We start from the raw sequence: 18,547 nt of genomic DNA, 5'->3' as shown, positions 1-18,547 counted from the left end.
AAAACTTAAATGAATTTTAAAGAAAAATTTGACTTATCGAGAAACTGAGACAGGACCCCATGAGCGTAGCTCATTTCCTTAACATCACAGCTAGGTAAATACGGTAATACACAGTACCATGATATACGATACATGTAGATGCAATACCCTGGCTTAATGATGAAGGTAGAAATACCACCATAACCTGCCTGTCAATGGGTTTTGATTTTTTTTTTTACTGATTTTGACGATATTTTAGTCTAATTGTGTGTTAACCCCTGAAGTATGCAAGTCATTCAGTAGGTCTTTTTTCCCTCCAGCCTCAAAACAGGATCGATTTTTCGACTTTCACCGAGGTAAAAATTTTTCTTCCACATTTCAAGAGACTGAATTTACACACCTGAAAATGTATGTTTCAGCTAGATTGACTAAATAGTTATCTCACAATCGCCCATCAAAGATGCAATAAAGTTACCAATCCCCCATGGGCAGAAATTAAAAATGTACAGAAAATGCATTATTTACAGTAAATAATTATATATACATAACTAATGTCAGTGTGAAGTTGGTAGGACAAGCTGTCAGTGTGGCATACGCCCATAGTAACAAAACAAGCCAGACGAAAAGTGGAAGTGACGTGTATATGGCTGGAGGGGGGAGGAGGATGGGGGGATAGGGGAGGACAGAGGGGGAGGAGGGAGAGGAGAGAAGGGTTGCTATGCACACACACTGCTGTAGGGGGTATCTTGGAGTATGGATTGTTGGGAGGGGACAATGTGGAGATGACGCAGTGGGGCCAAGGTAGGTAAAGTGACATTGGTGGGGGGGTTTCCCTCCCCCACCTTTGGGGGCCAATCACGCCATACCACCCCAGACACTCTAGCTCTCACTGGTCTGATCCCATATATGTCACCAAAGGGGCGAAGTTACCCTCCCTCAGTTTTTTGTGTGTCTTTAGCGATTTCGGGATAGGCTGGTGTATCAAATTACACAAAAGCACGATCGTGTGACATCGGTCTTTAGGGGTTAAGGTTGATTTATAAACTGTTTTTAGACTTTGATTAATGTGTTTTAGCCATAGATAGGGTGAACACTGTCATTTTGGGGTACAGTTTACTAAGCTTGATTTTTTTCCAGACTTATATTTGATGATTTTCAAATTTTATTTGTTGGTTGAGTTATTTACAGGTGTTAGACTTAGGGTAGTTTCCTTGAGAGCTGTTAGGCCATTTAGATTGGCATTAAACTTGTTTTTGTGCTCATTTGTGAGGGTTTTGGGCATGGTTTTGGGGGGAAACCCGAGGCTGGTAAACGCTCCATATTGAAATACCGTACCTGTTAAAAGTACCCCGTTATACGATACCCAGCCTAATGATGGGGTTTTACGTAACCAATTAGATCGTTAAACCGGGGTATGCCTGTACAACTAGGTAAATACACACACACATACACATGCATATGCTGGCATAGACACATCTATAATATATACTGTGTGTGTGTGGAGGGAGGGGGGAAAGAGATAGAGAGAGATACTGAGAAAGAGAGAGGTTAGTGATGCTTTAACTCTTTCATCTTGTAAAAATTTTCTTAGAAATAAAACCATCAGATAGTAGACAAATAAATAAGAAAATATCAGTGTAGTAATGCTGCCTTTCCTTGTGCTGATTTTATGTACTTTTTATTATTTCCACAATGATGTTAGGTTGTGAGCTGTAACAGAAAAGACACCACCTTGGAGACTGCTATCAACATCAAGGCTTATAAGCGCACCAAGCGGCAGGGACTGAGGGAAGCTCGCATTACTGAGAAGCTAGAGAAGCAACAAAAATTAGAGGCAGAGCGTAAAAAGAGACAGAAGCACCAAGAATACCTGAACTGTGTGCTGCAGCATGGTAGAGAGCTCAAGTAAGTCTTCAGTTACCTGTTTAATAGCATGCCTGAGTATTCAGAACTCCATAGGTCTTGGTATGAGACTTAACTTATGAGGAATAACTTTCAAAGAATTTAAGTGATTTCATAACTGCACCCCCTTGGAAGATGTTGCATGCTGATTACTTGGTGCTGATCGTGGAGAATGAGAGGGTAGTGGAAGAAATATTTGGGAAATGGGTAGATGGAATGGGATACAAGGGTTTGAGAGTAAGCTCGGATAAAGCAAGTTATGATATCTAGGGCTGGTTGCAGTACTGTCAGCGCAGTGGGAGTGTGGCCACGTGCAGGTTGCCACACGGTTGTTGGAAGTACCTACACCTTGTGCGGTGATTGCATTGAGTGGATGCAAAATGTAGTGGTATTAGAGGTAGGCTGTAAAATAATGCTGCTTTTTGTGTGCGTGTCTGGGGGGAGGGGGTGTTGAGAGCATGCTGAGACAGAGAAGCAGGAAAGAGCTTATCTCACTGGAAAGTCTCTTGAGTGTGTGGAGGAGTTCTGTTATTTGGGGGACATAATATGCGCGGGAGGTGAGACCGGAATTAGCTTGGTGGCGAGGGTAAGGAGTGGTTGGATAAAGTTCAGGGAGGTGTTACCTCTCCTGCCATTTAGAGGGTTCTTCTTCAGTACTAAGGGGTCCTTGTATGCAGCACATTTTATTGGTCAGTAAAGGAAGAGAATATTTGTATGTTTAACCCTTAAAGTGCGACAGGCCTCTCGAGAGGACCATTCTGCAAGTGCCACACGGCTCCTAGAGCCAGTGTAATAAATTTCTGAACACAGTTTGATGTACTTTTTCATTCTGCAAGACAAAAAATGAGATTGGAGCATATCAATGTTTTGATGTGTTTTTGCATCTGGGGGAGGGGTCATAAAATCTCAATGGAGCACTTGTTAGGGTAAATGTACGGAAATGATAGTAATTTGATGGTCATGTAGTGTGCTCTTGAATGACAGGCATGAGGGTTTACGGTTCAAATGAAGAGTTGAGAGGAAGTATCAGCCTTGAACATATTAATGTTGTGATGAGAAGGGGTAGGTTGGGTTGGTTTGGGCATGTGGAGAGGATGGAGGATGACAACTGGGTGCAGAGGGTGAGAGTTGTCAATGCTGATGGTTAAGTTGTGACTGGCAGACCAAAAAAGATGCGGGAGTGTGACCTCGGGCATAGGGAACGAAACAGAGAGGATGCTAGAGATCGAGTAGTGTGGAGATATGCCATCAGGTGACCAAAACCACACATGCAAACCATTATAAACAAAATGAATGAGTGCATCAGGTTTTATCCTTGCCCTCTGGATCATACTGCACCCAGCCCGTACATGGGAAGGAGAGGTTGAGATGATGATGATGATAATGATAATGATAATGACTGTATTTGTGGTATATAATGATGAGTAACATATTGCAGGGAGTTCCACCGCCAGAACAGCCTGAAGATAAGTAAGCTAAATAAGGCCTTGTTAATGCACCATATGAATGCAGAAAGAGAGAAACAGAAAGAGCAGGAACGCATTGAGAAGGAGCGTCTGCGTCGCCTCATGTTGGAGGATGAGGAAGGCTACCGCAAACTCATTGACGAGAAGAAGGACAAGCGACTGGCCTACCTTCTTACACAGACAGATGAGTTCATTGCTAACCTCACGGAAATGGTGAAAGCGCACAAGGAAGACCAACGTCTGAAACACAAGGAAGAGCGCAAGAAGGCTGTAAGTACTTTGGGTTTCTGGTGTTCATAACTTAGTGGTCAGAGATTCAGTTCCACCTTTGGCTGTTTAAACATGGTTAGAAAAACAAGTTCTATTCTCTTGAGTTAAGTGTGAATGTCCACTATGCTTATTCTTTGTAGTGCTTCCCTAAGTGACTGCAGCTTGCACAGAGTAACAATATATACGATAGTTTTTGTAACTCAAGAAACCATTTACTGTACTGTGTCACGTGGTAACCATATAACCAACAAGTGAATGCTGAATAGACAATTCTGTTAACAGCCAGAGATGATGAAGAAACCCAGCCCAAACTCTTTTCTCTTCACTGTATATTATTGGTTGGTGGTGTGGTTGGACTTGGCTAGGTGAGTCCATTTGGTGACCAGTGTTGAGGTACTGTCTGAGCTGAAAAGACTTCGTCACCTGTCTGGTGCTCTCTCTCTCTCTCTTATTGACATATTGCCATAGCGCATGGATTTTTATCATATTTTCTTATGTACTGTACAGTAATCTGTTTTCATATGGTCTTCAGTTACAAAGGAGAATATTGCATTTACAGTAAAACCTTCATAAGTCGGAACCCTTTTAGTCGGGATTATGCTTAAGTCGGCATAGCATATGATATTTGTTGATGATGTAAATTTAATTTTTGGTAAAAAATCGTGATAAAAATCTCGGGAGAAAATCCCCTAGGTCGTAAAATATTGTATAATGAAAACCCAGTTTCAGCGTGACGCACTAGGTTCATCATGTTTTAGCCTGTGAGGGCCCATTATCTGCTTCCCACCTCAGTCCAGCATCTGCCACCACCAACATGCAGTCTCCTTAGCGGTGTGTCCTCAGAGATTGTTTTCAATGAATCTGATAGAGATTAATTTTGCATACAACAGTGCTTTACAGTAGCGGTTTAGGCGTGTACAGGGAGGTCCCGAAGATAAAGCAGTTAGGTTCCATTTGGCATAGACGAATAATGAATTCTCGTTTAATGACACACGTAACTAATGGTAAAATATTGGTCGGGTTCAAGGACCCCATCAAAGGTAAGTTTTCAAGCTAAAATATAGGATACCAAATGCAACAGACATATCTATATTACTGAACAGTAGAGAAAGCAACCTGAAAGAGCAAATAGTATGCAAATAACATGGCAGCACATTAATTAAACATATAAAACATGCATAACTCTCATCTATACGTAGTAATGTTGTGTTGGAGGTGGGAAGCTGGCCTGGCGGTCGCCGGCTGAGCAGTGTTGCCCGATTCCCAAACCCAAATTATCGTACCTGGTTCGTTAAAATTATCGCTTTTTGATCAAAATTATTGCACTCAAAAACAAAGGCATTTCATCACATAAATTGGTAGTTACTGTGGAATTAACATATTTATATGTGGAGTGATTACTTAATGTTATTGAATTTGTTAAACTGTTAAGTACCTACCGGATTATAATACTGGTTATCGCAGGAGTTACTAAATCCTGCTGTTGTACTAGTCATACAGTAGACTTGTTAATTTTGCATCATCATCATCATCATCCGGACCTCCTTTCCCACCCTAGGGCAGGGTGAGGAGCAGCAGTGTCCAGACAGCCCAAATTTGCCCAATCGAATGGGCCGCTCTTCCATTCACTCATCATTAGCCCCCGGAATCCTGACTCTATTGGATACACCAAAAAAACATTCACCACGTTCTGTAGCTTCACATAATCGTATCCGATAGAGTCAATCCAGACGCTGCCATGTTAAAAGGGGTGCCAAAATCCCGGATCATGCACTTCTCCTCACATCATTCATCCAGCCAGCTCGATCTCCTGTCAGTTCCCTAGCCTCACCGACTTCCAAACCTCTCTTCCTCACACATTCATCCACCATATCTCTCCACCTTCTCCATGGCCTACCTCGCCTCCTCCCTCCTTCGAATTCACTCAGATATACGTTTTTCACCACCCTGTTGTTATCCATTCTCTGCACATGACCATACCATCTCAGTACACTCTCTTTGATTTATTTTTCAGATTTTGAAATTGTGAAAGTTATCACATTATCGCATGCATGCTGTCGCATATTGCATTGTTCCAAAATATCACATTTTGCAATAATTATCACATGTCTGGCAACGCTTCACCTGAACAGTCTTGTTATTTCTCTTCGAGGTTGAGAGAAAACGGTGGTGACTGCGTTTGCTGGGATGACTGAGTTAGAATCCCCACACCTTGCCCCAGACTGAATGTCGTATCATTGGATTTTTGAGATTGTATATCGAAAATAGTTCCTAATTTACCCAGGTCGTATCATCAGTTTCTCATATATCGTGTGGTCGTATAACGGGACCTACCTGTATATAAAGTGTATATGAAGTATACTAGTGTTCTTAAGGCCTGTATATAAAATATATATATACTGTATATATATATATATATATATATATATATATATATATATATATATAGTAATCCCTCCAATATCCGACGTAATAGGGCCATAGGCAGGTCCGGATATTGGGCCCCAGTTTATGGACCCTAACTTAGAGAAACACCTATACAACTCCCTCTGGACATGCATAGCACCTATTTAAGACCCAAATCACACCAATAAGGCACATAAATGACTGAAATAAATGCAAAAGAAGCATAAAATGAGGGTTTAGAGGTAGGTTCATACAATATTAAACATTCTGGTTACTGGCTCCTGGACTGGTACTTATGGACCCTAACCTAGCCTAATTCAGAAAAACACCTTCCTACTGCACATGCATAGCTCCTAACACCCTATTCACACCAATAAAGGACATTAAAGAGTGAAATGAGGTGTTTGAGGTAAGTATAGTATGGAAAAAAGTACAGTATGAAACATTCTGCCTACCTACAGCAAGTCCATGGCCATCTCGATAAATAACCGCCTCCTCTCGGACTCTGACAGTAAGAAGGATTTCCTGAAGCACTTCCAGTACACTGTTCTTGAAGTCTTGCACTGAACTTAGTCAATCGCACTCAGAAGTCCGTTCTCTTCACAGTGCGCACTCTTGTCTAACTAATGCTCCATTGTAACTTACTAAGTGTTGCACTCTGCACTTTAACTTTTCCCATTCTTCTAATAATTTTCTAAAGCAAAAACAAACAAGTCTATTTACGTTAAATTTTGTTCCAAATTAGTCTTTTCACTCACAACTCTAAATCCTTAACACAACACACTTTTTTTCACTGCACAACACTGTAAATTCCTGTGTGGTCTAGTGGAGAAGTTCTTGCTGTTTAGTTACTGTCCGAGTCCGAGAGTATCTCTGGCAGGTGACCTAGGGGTGCATCGCTGGGTCGTGGTGATGACGTACCCACTGCAGACGACTCTGAAGACAGACGCAAACTCACGTCGAATGGTGACTCCACTGTGGCTGATGTGCTGGGCTGTGGCTCGGAGCATGAGGGCCTGTCTTGGGGAGGCGACAGAGTGGAGCCAGGGCTGGGCACAGCGGGGGTCACGGGCCTGAAAAAACTGTCAGTCGTTGATTGATGCAAGGAACGATGATTCTGACGATTGATGATGCGCTGCCTGAAAGCACGCACTTCCTCCACAAGTCCCAAGGGCCCCATCTCCCTGTCGCAGTCCGGGTGTTCCAAGTAGTCCAGAACGAACTCTAGGTGTTCCCGGAGTGCGCTCAGCTTGGGGATGGCTGGAGTAGTGTCATGCTGAGAGGAGTCCGCATCATCGTCGCCGTCCTCGTCGGAATCTTCAAGCTTGGTACTGACACTTGCAACTGAAGATGCGATCTCGATATCAGACAATGTCTGATACCCAGGATCGCCCTTGTCGTCATCCAACCACTCACGCACATTGTCCACATCAACATCGTCGCCATGCGTATGTAGCCGTGCATGGAAGTCATCCACATCAAACCCTAGAAAATCGTACTCCACATCCGTTCCGAGAAGCAGACGAGACCAACCATTTTCTAGAGTCTTGACAGGGACTTCCATCCATGCAGTGGCCCAGTTGTAGATTGCAGACTTGATGTTGTAGCGGCGAAGGTTTTCCAAAGTCGCTGGCCTCGTGTGTCCCGTCCCTCCCTGCACTCGTCCTCATCCTCGAGAACAACCATAACCTCGTCCAGGAACTTCCGGCGGTATAGGCGCTTTGTTGCCACGATCACTCCTTGGTCCATTGGTTGAATGAGAGCAGTCGTATTAGGTGGCAGAAACATGCATCTAATTTGGCCATTCTCAGCCACCAAGTCCTTGTCGCATGGGTGGGCAGGTGCATTGTTGAGGAGGAGGGCCTTTACCTGGTCACGCGGGATTCCCAGTGTCTTCGTCTGGTAATTGATGACCTCCTTGACGAAGTGGCGGTGGAACCAATCTTTGAAGATCTGGGCTGTAAACCATGCCTTCAAAGAATGGTACCAGACGACAGGAAGGACATCCATCACCCCACGAAGACACCGAGGCTGCTTTGCACAGCCAACAATAACGGGCTTAAGCCGGTGCATGCCGTTAGCATTGGCACAACTCAAAGCAGATATCCGTTCCTTGGAGACCTTGCGGCCAGGTACACGCTTCTCCGTCTCCTCGGCTAGAGTGTTTGTTGGCAAAGAGCGATAGAATAAACCAGTTTCGTCAGCATTGTACACTTGACCGAGAGTGAGGCCCTCCCTGTCGATCAAGCCTTTCACCTTGTGCCGAAACTCGTCGACTCCATCCTTGTTAGTGTCCAAAGCTTCGCCATGAGCTTTACGGTTGGTAAGGCCATGCCGTAACTTGAACGCGAAGAGCCAACCCTCGGATGCCTTGAAGTCTAGGGCGTTGTGAAGCCTGGCGAACTTCTCAGCAGCAGCCTTCAGCTCCGTTCCGCGTACCATCACACCAGCAGCACATTGCTGTCGATACCAAATCAACGTGGAACGGTCGATTTCAGCAAACTTGGGAGTAAACATCACCTTCCTCTCCACATTGCGTTTGCTTCTCGACGAGAAGTCAGCCGTGTACTGCATGAGTTTGTCTCAGGATCTCTTGATACCGAACAAAGTAGATCGGGCCAGGTTGAACTCGCGGAGGATGTGGGAAGAAGACCACCCTGCATCTACTTTCTCCAATATCTCCCGTTTCTTCTCCAGAGTCAACACCACTCTCTTCCTCTTCTCAGGCGGCAGGGCCATCATCACACACACTAATAGGAGGCCCGAGAGCAGCAGGAGTGCCTACAGCAGGTAAGGCACCACCACAAAAGCGAGCACATGGGCAGCCATGATGACGAGCGTCCACTCGCGGCAAGAGACTGGCAGAAAGTGGGGAGGATGCAGCAGCGCTCTATTGGACGTCGGAGGAATGACGCGCCACAACAAAGCTGTCCCGTGCTGCGCGCGGCAAGTTCAAATTACAGGCGGGGACCCCCCCCCCCCCCGGGACGATTATGTCCGGTTAGTGGGGATGTTCGGATATGGGGCGTTCAGATATTAAAGGGATTACTGTATAGATATATATATATCATCATCATTATCATCATCTAATCCAGTGTTGTCCCATGAGGAGTGTAGGAGCATAAAGTGCAATATTGTTCTTAAGGTCTGTATATCAAGTGTAACAGTGCATTTGTGATGATAGTTAGAAAATGTTGCAGAGAAGTGAGAATGTTGCACAGAAGTGGTCTTGTGCTCCCCGTCAACACCTCTATATCCTTCCAAAAGGCCCTCCTTATGCCTGGATTACACCCTCTGCAAACATGGTAAGTGATTTTTTTTCTGGTTTGTCAGGAGGCCTCACACTTGCCATAAATCGGAATTTCAGTGAAATCGGAATGGTCTCAGCCCCAATTATTCCATCTTAAAGAGGTTTTACTGTACTCTGATCTATATTGTATCTTTCAGTATCCTAGTATTTGGCTCAAGCTAATGCACTTTGGTCCATTTCAATACATTCATTAATTATTTGTTACGTAGAATAAGCTTTGTATACATACAATAGTTACATATATTTATATATATATATATATATAAACACTGTATATATTTATATATATACTATATATATATATATATATATATATATATATATATACAGTATATATATATTTCATTCATTCATTCATCATCCAGTCCTACGTTGCCCCATGAGGAGAGTAGGAGCCTGGGGCTTGACAAGTTGGTCCTGACATTTAACATGAGAGTGGCCAACCTCACTCATCCCTGAGTGACATTATGTATGCAATAAACCCCAACCACCCATTGGATATAAACCTTCACTGGCTCAGTCCGATTGGAGCACCATAATTACCCACTAAACCACCAGGCACCACAATTTATTTATATGGTTACCACCTAGCATAGTAAATGGTTTCCTGGTGTACAGGAAGCCATTTGGCTTGTCACTCAGTGTAGAGTCGCCTACAGACAGAAGGACGAGGAAAGAATAAAGGAAAGAAGGACTAAAGAGGGAGTGTAAAGTCACCCATAGACAGAATGACAAGGAAAGAATGAAGGAAAGAAAGACAGAAGAGGATGGAATGAAAGAAGGATGGAGGTGAGGAAAGGGAAGACACCCGAGCAACATTACATTGAGTGAATGGATGGTGAGCGCCCCCACCTACCATATACATATATATATCCCATCCATCCATTGCCAGACGCCATGTATCCCAAACGGGGTGGTCAAGCGCTTAGAGTTAATTGTTTTACAGGGAGGGGTACTAATCCTCCACCAACCCCACTTGACACGTAGGGATGCCAACAGCATCTGGTGTTCCCAGGCGGTCACCCATCCAAGTACTAACCAGACCCAACGTTGCTTAACTTCGCTGATCAGACGGGAAGCGGTGTACTCAACGTGGCATGGCCGTTATATATATATATATATATATATACAGTAACCCCTCCAATATCCGGATCAATAGAGCCATAGGCAGGTCCGGATAGTGGTCCTGTCCGGATATTGGGCCCCAGCTTATGGACTAGTACTTACGGACCCTAACTCTGAAAAACACCTATACAACTCCCTCTGGACATGCATAGCACCTATTTAAGACCCAAATCACACCAATAAGGGACATAAAAGACTGAAATAAATGCAAAAGAACCATAAAATGAGGTTTTAGAGGTGAGTTTATACAATATTAAACATTCTGGGTACTTACAAGTCCCTTGGTCTTGGACTGGTTTGAACCGCCAGTTTGCAGTCCACAGTTAATCCTCTGCACTCTAAATTCTAATTTCTTAACACTGCACAACACTGTAAATTCCTGTGTGTTCTAGTGGGAAGGTATTGCAGTTTATTCACTGTTTATTCACAAAAAACAAGCACCTGTGGCTTGCACTGTTATGAGTATCTGCTCTCCATCGGAGTTAAGCTGTGACTGTTGATGTTGGTGGGGTAACAGAGTTGCCAGATCGCAACAACCACATTACCAATCTCCTCAACTTTCATTGTCAAATATAACTTTCATTACCAAATTCGTAAAAAGCTAGCATATATTCTTCACTAATTATATATACAAGTGGAAATACATGTAATCACTCTCCTTATAACTAACACAATTTTTATTGTTTTCACACTATGTAGGGGTGCAGAGTAATCAGGGAGAGCACACATTCCACCATCTCCATCCTGTGTATCCTCGTACATGTGAAAAATCGAATGGGGAATGCATTATTCTAATGCATTACCAAACGAATTTTTCATTACCAAATTGGTCCACACTTGGTAATGAAAAATACCAAATGGCAACCTGACAGGGGAGGGGGGAGGGGGAGGAAGGAAGGGGTGAAGGGACCATGGTGTAACAGCTGTTTGGCGCCAGGCGGGAATTTCAAATTATGGGAGGGAAAAAAGTCAGATTTTTTTCGAATTTTTTGCAGTTTTTGGCCCATTTTGGGAATATTGGATCCCAGGAGGATTATGTCCGGTTAGTGGGGATGTTCGGATATTGGGCGTTCGGATATTAGAGGGATTACTGTATATATATATATATATATATAGATATATATTCCATCATCCAATCCTACGTTCCCCCTTGAGGAGCGTAGGCGCCCAGGGCTAGGCAGTTGGTCCCGACATTTACGATGAGAGTGACCAGCCTCACTCATCCCTGAGTGGCATTGCATGAGCAGTCAACCCCAACCACCCCTTGGATATAACCTACACAGGCTCAACCTGATTGGAGCACCGTAATTGCCCACTAAACCACCAGGTGCCATAATTTGGTTATGGTAAATGGTTTCCTGGTGTACAGGAAGCCATGAAAAATTTATTACATGACAGTATTTTAATACCAACTCTTACACATGGAAGTGAAGCTTGGACATTGTTGGAGGGACACAAGTCAAGAGTGAGAGCAGTGGAAATGAGTTATTGGAGAGAAGCATGTAGTCACATGGAGAGACAGACTGACACATGAGGAAGTAAAGGAGCATTGCGGCATGGATGTGGATGTGATGGGAAGCGTTAGGAGTAACACATTGAGGTGGTTTGGCCATGTGGAGAGGATGGAGGGTGAGACTGATGAGGAGAGTGTATGTGAGTGAAGTGGAGGGGAAGGCCAAGGATGAGGTGGAGGGATTAGAGTGGAGAGGTATATGAGAGAGGAGGGTGTGAGCTGGGAGCAGGGCAGTGAAATGGCAGGGGACATGGCGACATGGAGGCAATTTGTTTGTGGTCACCCTGTATGGGATTAAGGCTTGTGGCAATATACAGTAAGACCTCACTATAACAGACTAATTGGGGCCCAAGCCAGTCCGAAAAACACGAAATTTGATAATAGCGACATCCAGACTTCCCCCTGCTAACCCTGACTTCTTCCGATATATCAGATATTAGTCCTGATCATGTGAACGGTTTTTAAGCAACGCTGGGTCTGGTTAGTACTTGGATGGGTGACTGCCTGGGAACACCAGATGCTTTTGGCATAACGTTCTCCGTATGTGTCAAGTGGGGTTGGTGGAGGATTAGTGCCCCTCCCTGTAAAACAATTAACTCTAAGCCCTTTGCCACCCCGTTTGGGATACATGGCATCTGGCAATGAATGAATGAATGAATGACTACCATTGCCCTTTGTACTGTGTTATAACTTCTCAACATTAATCAAATGGTATAATATATATAATAATACTGCACTGTACAGTGATAAACATGTCTTTTATTTTCCGTGTTGTGGTGAACATACTTGAAGTGGTCAGGCAGTCCGAACTGCTTCTGGCTTTATCGGACTTTTTCCGGCATATAGGAATTTAGTCCGGTAGCTCCTTGAGTCCGATAAAAGTGAATTCCGGTCTGTTGAAGTCCTTTATATTGAGGCTTTACCGTATATATGTATATATATATATATATATACAGTACCCTTGCGTCCAACACACGTTTGTCCAGCACGGAGAGCAAAAAATTAGTACGATTTAATATGATTTAAGTACTGTAAAACGGGTGCGTAAGCATAACACTGATGGAGCTCCGAGAAGTGGGTGAAATCCGCAGAGTTCGCCTCTAACACGATCACCCCTGGTCCAACACGATCATACTGGACGTTCCCATGACGCTGACAGCCAATCAAAACTTCCGATCAAGTAGCCTCTCCCGCCTGCTATTGTGACGAGATCATGATGTCGCCTAATGAAAAAGGCTTCTGCTCACGTGATGTTTTGTTTAAATTTCTCCCGCCACAGCGCCACTCAGTTGCATAGTTCGCTTTGGACGGTGCTTTTTTCTCGCTGCATTTTCTGCCCTTTCTGCTGCATTTTACCCTGCTCACGATGCCTAGGAAGTCTGAGAACCCCAAGAAGTGGCGGCACCTCCCTCAGGCCACCAAGCTAGAATTCAGTGAGAGGCAGAAGAAAGGGGAGAGGAATTTCAGAGGATTTATGAGGGAGGTTGAGGAGGAGCAGCAGCCATTACCCACTAGTGACGCCAGCAGCCATTCTCCAGGGACCCAGTAGGACTACCTAGTCTCGGATATCACCTTCCATTCCCAGCAAGCCCACCAACATTATCCTAAAAGGTTAGTTATCATTCATAGTACAGTATCATTTATTATAATTACAGTAGTACCAATATATGTATAGGTATATGGTAGGTATTTAGGGTGAATTTTCCTAGGGTTGATGACATAATTCATTTTTCCCCATAAGCTCTGTTGTTTGTCCAACACGTTTTTGGTCCAACACGGGACCCATGCATGACAATATTACCGTGTTGGACGCGAGGGTACTGTATATATATATATGTGTGTGTGTGTATATATATATATGTATGAATGTATAGTAAACCCTCTATAATTCAGATTAATTGGGGGGAACCCTGTGTCGAATTATCCAAAAATCAGAATTATTGGAGCTCATTCATGACCTTGTCCCTAAATCTCACCCATGCTCACTCAAACATGGCTTTTTCACAAAAAAATTGAACAGTACAGTATATTATTACTTTATACTCAGAGAGTGCACAATACAAGAAATAAAATAGTGTCAAACCTTGATAATGAAGTCTTGCAACACAGTAGTAGAGTACAGTACACTTAACTGTACTGAAGGTCCTGTACAGTTCTTAAAAATTAAATTTATTACAACACTTGCCACTACAAAAACTATTCACGTCCACTTATCACTGGAACCCATTTCGGACTTATCTCGCTTAATTTGAATTTCTGTCCAAATTAAAATTATTTTTCTGGTGGTCAGAAAAGATCCAAATTAACTGATTTCCGAATTATTCTGGTTCAAATTAGAGAGGGTTTACTGTATATATATATTGTGGTAGGTGGGGATGCTCACCATCCACTCACTCGATGTAGTGTTGCTGTCGGGTGTCTGCCCTTTCCTCTCCTTCCATCCTCTTCTGTCTTCCTTTACTTCGTTCTTTCCTTGTCCTTCTGCCTACATGTAACTTTACACTCCCTCTTCTGTCTTTCTTTCCTTCATTCTTTCCTCTTCCTTCTGCCTGTGGGTGACACTACTGTACACTGAGTGACAAGCCAAATGGTTTTCTGTACACCAGGAAACCATTTACTATGCTGGGTGGTAATCATATAACCAAATTTGGCGCCTGGTGGTTTAGTGAGTAATTATTTCGCTCCAATCGGATTGAGCCGGTGAAGGTTTATATCTAAGGGATGGTTGGGGTTGATTGCTCATGTAATTCCACTCAGGGATGAGTGAGGCTGGTCACTCTCATCTTAAATGTCAGGACCAACTGCTTAGTCCCGGGCTCCTACGCTTCTCATGGGGCAATGTAGGATTGGATGATGGATGGATGGATATATATATGTGTGTGTATGTTATATATATAAATAGATAGATAGATAGATATTTATATATGTATTTTTATGCAAGAAAGAAGGAATGAAAGACCGTGTATATATATATATATTATATAGTCGGCGCAATGGAAGTCTGGACCCTCTAATTCGCACCATATATTTGGTAGGGTCCAAGAAATATTGTAGGAAAATTCCTATAGTCGGTGGATTTTTTTCTGGTGGCTTCTAGCAACTTTATAGGCTTACCACCAAATGCTGCGAGATTATGAGCTCAGTGCCTGCCTGACTTTGGATGGGAAAGCACGTCAGATTTTCTTGTCCTACCTGGCACTTGTTAATTTCAAAGCTCTTGTTTTCACACCCTCCTCTGCCTTAGTGAATCATTGGAGATGGGTCCCAGGCCATTAACTGATGTAGAAAAGTGGGGAGCTACCCTAAAACAATGTACCGCTTCACTAAGTTGATGGATAATGCGCGCCTCCACCTACCACTACTGGTTGTTCTTTGGTTATATAGTCTTTTGTCTCAATTTTTTTTTTATTAAGGGATAAAGGACTGAATAGGAGGCTGCCAGAGATAGAGCGATGTGAGGAGTCGCCATTAGGTGACCAAGGCTGATGCATGAAAACACGTTGGAGCTATTAGAAATGATACGATATGATTGCATCTTCATTACCACGCATATTTTTTTTGGTATTGCTCTCCCTTACTTTTACTTTGCATCCCATGCTTGTGCTTTGTCTCATATTTTGGTCCCCCCCTTTTTTCTTTTTTGTCTTCTCCCCAATATGAAGAGATTGCTCAATTATCCAATGTAATAGAGCCATGGGTACATTCAGATACAGAACAATACTCAGCCTACCTATATGCTACCTATATGTACAGTACCCCTCTTAGTTGTGGCAGTGTTCTTTGGTCTTTCAGTTATTTAGCCATCGTAACACACATGGGGATATCCAGTGTAATGCTAGACACTAAGAAAACAGTGTATAAGCAACAAAAATCCACAAATAAAATTAATGAAGAAAATGAAGGTTGCATAAAGAATTTAAGTACAGTACTTACCACCCAGTGAACGGCCGACAGACGTTGTAATCTGCTAGGCTCTAGCTGTTGTGCAGTAGTCCTGTGTGGTCTAGTGGTTAACACAAAATTCACGTAACAAATGAGGTGTCTTGTGGACAAGGGACGAATGCGCCATCCCCAACAAATATGAGTTATGCATGTTTTCTGCTAGGTGGAAGCACTGAAAATCTCGTGGTGAAGAGCATTTTCCGATTCCGACCCATGCGGGTTCAGAATTCTAGGTTCAATCTCCCTTATTTTGCACACGTGGAGGGGAGGAGGAGGGCGAGGAGGGTCTGGGATTTCAGAGTGTTAGGGGTGAATGACGGCACGCGGCCCAGCCAATGGGCGAGCGGCTACCTCTGTCAGAGTTAAAGGGCCGCCTCTCAGCCAATCAGACGCGCGCTAGCACCTCCGCTAGTCATCCCGCCAAGCACGTGAGTGAAGCATGGCTTTGTTTACACTCCGATGACGTCCTCGACTACTAACCATCAGGACCCCCCCCCTCTTCATCTTGGTGTGCGGTTGGAGTTGTAAATAGTTGGTGAGTATTATAACTTCATTGTGTCAGTCATTAACAATATAATGGTTATCATACACACAATAAAACAACCTGTTGCCGATAAGGAGATGAAAATTTTTAAATAATAATTTTAGGAAAAACATTAATTATAGGAATTTTTGGCTGAAATTTTCACAGTATCTTAGTTTCATTTACATCTAATACAGGAGTGAATTTCAAGTTGATTGAACAATAATTACTATATGCTGAAAAAACACCATCGCGTGTTTTACCGTTTTTTTTTTTCCCAGTATAAATTTGCCTCTTCCAGAGGATTCTAATGATATATAATAACATGCTATTCTGTAATATTCTATGTCTGCCACCTATACCTGAACTTTAAACGCTCATAACTCAAAAGTAAGAAAATGGCGCATTCGCCCCGTGTCCACAAGACGCCTCAAATGTGAAACACGTCCTCCCTCTCCGCCTCATCTGTCCTCTGGAGCTGGACGATAGTTGGTACGTGCAGCAAGATGATGGAGGCCTGTGCATCTCAGGAGACTCTGAAGATAGCCACAAGCTCACATTTAACGGCCACTCAACAGCTGTGAATGTGCTCAGTTGTGGGTCCGAGAGTCAAGACTAGGGATCAGGTGGTGGTGGGGAGAACAGGCTCCCACACGTAGGGGTGGCAGGCTTGAAAAAGGAGTCGATCTTGGCCTGATGATAGGGGCAATGGTTCTGATGGATGATAGCATTCCTGACTGCTTTCAGATCCATCGCCAGCTTTAGTGGCACCAGCTCTCTGTCGCAGTGCGGGTGCATGGTGTATTCAAGCACCTGCTCTATGCCAGCACGTAGTTCATCAAGATGAGGGAGTGATGGAGTGGCAGGGTGCTCAGAGTCAGGGTCCTTGTCCTTGTCTTCGTTGCAGTCGTCTGTTGGGTCTGCAGAGACAACAGCGGTGATTTCTTCATCAGATAACATCTCATAACCAGGATTGCCGCCGTCATCGTCCGACCAATCCCTCACATTGTCGACGTCCACATCTTAGCCTGATGTACGTAGACGAAGGTTGAAATTGTCCATGTCAAATCCCTCAAAGTCGTGCAAGGCCTCATATCCCTGAAGGAGATGAGACCAACCACATTCAAGGGTTTTGATGGAGACTTCCTTCCTAGCATTAACCCAATTGAACACCGTGAAGATATTTCAAGATCCGCTCCCCGTGCGTATGGACCCCTTGCTTGTCTTCTAGCACCACCATCACCTTGTTGAGGAACCTCCGACAGTACAATCTCTTCATTGCCACAGTAACACCTTGGTCCATAGGTTAAATGAGAGGAGTTGCATTAGGCGGCGGGAACATGCATTTGATAAGACTGTTATCAGCAGCCAATTCCTTTTCGGATGGATGCGCAGGGGCATTGTCGAGGATCAGGAGTGCCCTGACCTGGTCACGAGGGATACCAAGTTCCTCCTTTTGAAAATGGATAACCACCTTAACAAAATGTCTATTGAACCAGTCTGTGAAGATACTACAGGTAAACCCAGCCTTCACAGAATGATATCACATAACAGGCAGGCTATCCATCAACCCACGGAGACAATGTGGCTGTTTTGTGCGTCCAACAATAACGAGCTTGAGGCGGTGCATCCCGTTAGCATTGGCTCAGCACAATTAACGAGGCACGCTGTTGGGACAACTTTTGACCAGGCTCAGTCTTCTCCCTCTCATCGGCCAGGGTGTTGGTGGACAAGGATTGGTAGAGGAGGCCAGTTTTATCAGCATTGCACACTTGACTGAGAGCAAGGCCCTTGCCCTTGATCAAATGCTGCACTTTCTGGTGAAATGGCTCCACATCCTCTGCAGTGTCCAAAGCCTGGCTATATGCCTAACCGTTAGTAAGGCCATGTTGAAGTTTGAACCGGAAAAGGCATTTTTCAGAAGCCTTGAAGCCATGCATGTTGTGTAGGCTTGCAAACTTCGCTGTCGCCTTCCATTCAGTTGCATGCATGAGCATGCTGGCACCACATTGCTGGTGCAGCCAAACCAAAGTCGACTGGTTGATGGCGACGCGGCGGGGCAGAGACGTAACCTTCCGGACGCTCTTCCTGGTGTCAATTGCCGTAGTTGT

At 43.9% G+C, this 18,547-nt stretch overlaps 1 protein-coding gene and 1 non-coding gene across 2 annotated transcripts in view; one reads left to right on the top strand and one right to left on the bottom strand.

Moving 5' to 3' along the window:
* The window catches only part of brm (ATP-dependent helicase brm), a 243,139-nt gene that overhangs the window by 62,131 nt on the left and 162,461 nt on the right, over nt 1-18,547 (top strand). Inside the window, exons 6-7 of the mRNA XM_080272398.1 lie at nt 1,682-1,884; nt 3,320-3,617. Of these exons, the coding sequence (XP_080128524.1) occupies nt 1,682-1,884; nt 3,320-3,617 (501 nt within the window). The remainder of the gene's footprint in view (nt 1-1,681; nt 1,885-3,319; nt 3,618-18,547) is intronic.
* On the bottom strand, nt 10,324-10,442 carry LOC145399929 (5S ribosomal RNA). Its single transcript, XR_013897374.1, has one exon. It is a non-coding gene; the product is annotated as a 5S ribosomal RNA (ribosomal RNA).

The sequence above is a fragment of the Coenobita brevimanus genome, chromosome 50, assembly GCF_032717465.1.
Source record: "Coenobita brevimanus isolate Jiangsu-jjx chromosome 50, ASM3271746v2, whole genome shotgun sequence".
NCBI classification, from domain to species: domain Eukaryota; kingdom Metazoa; phylum Arthropoda; class Malacostraca; order Decapoda; family Coenobitidae; genus Coenobita; species Coenobita brevimanus.
Note: the sequence above shows the minus strand (reverse complement) of the source record. Positions and strands in the feature narration are given on the sequence as shown.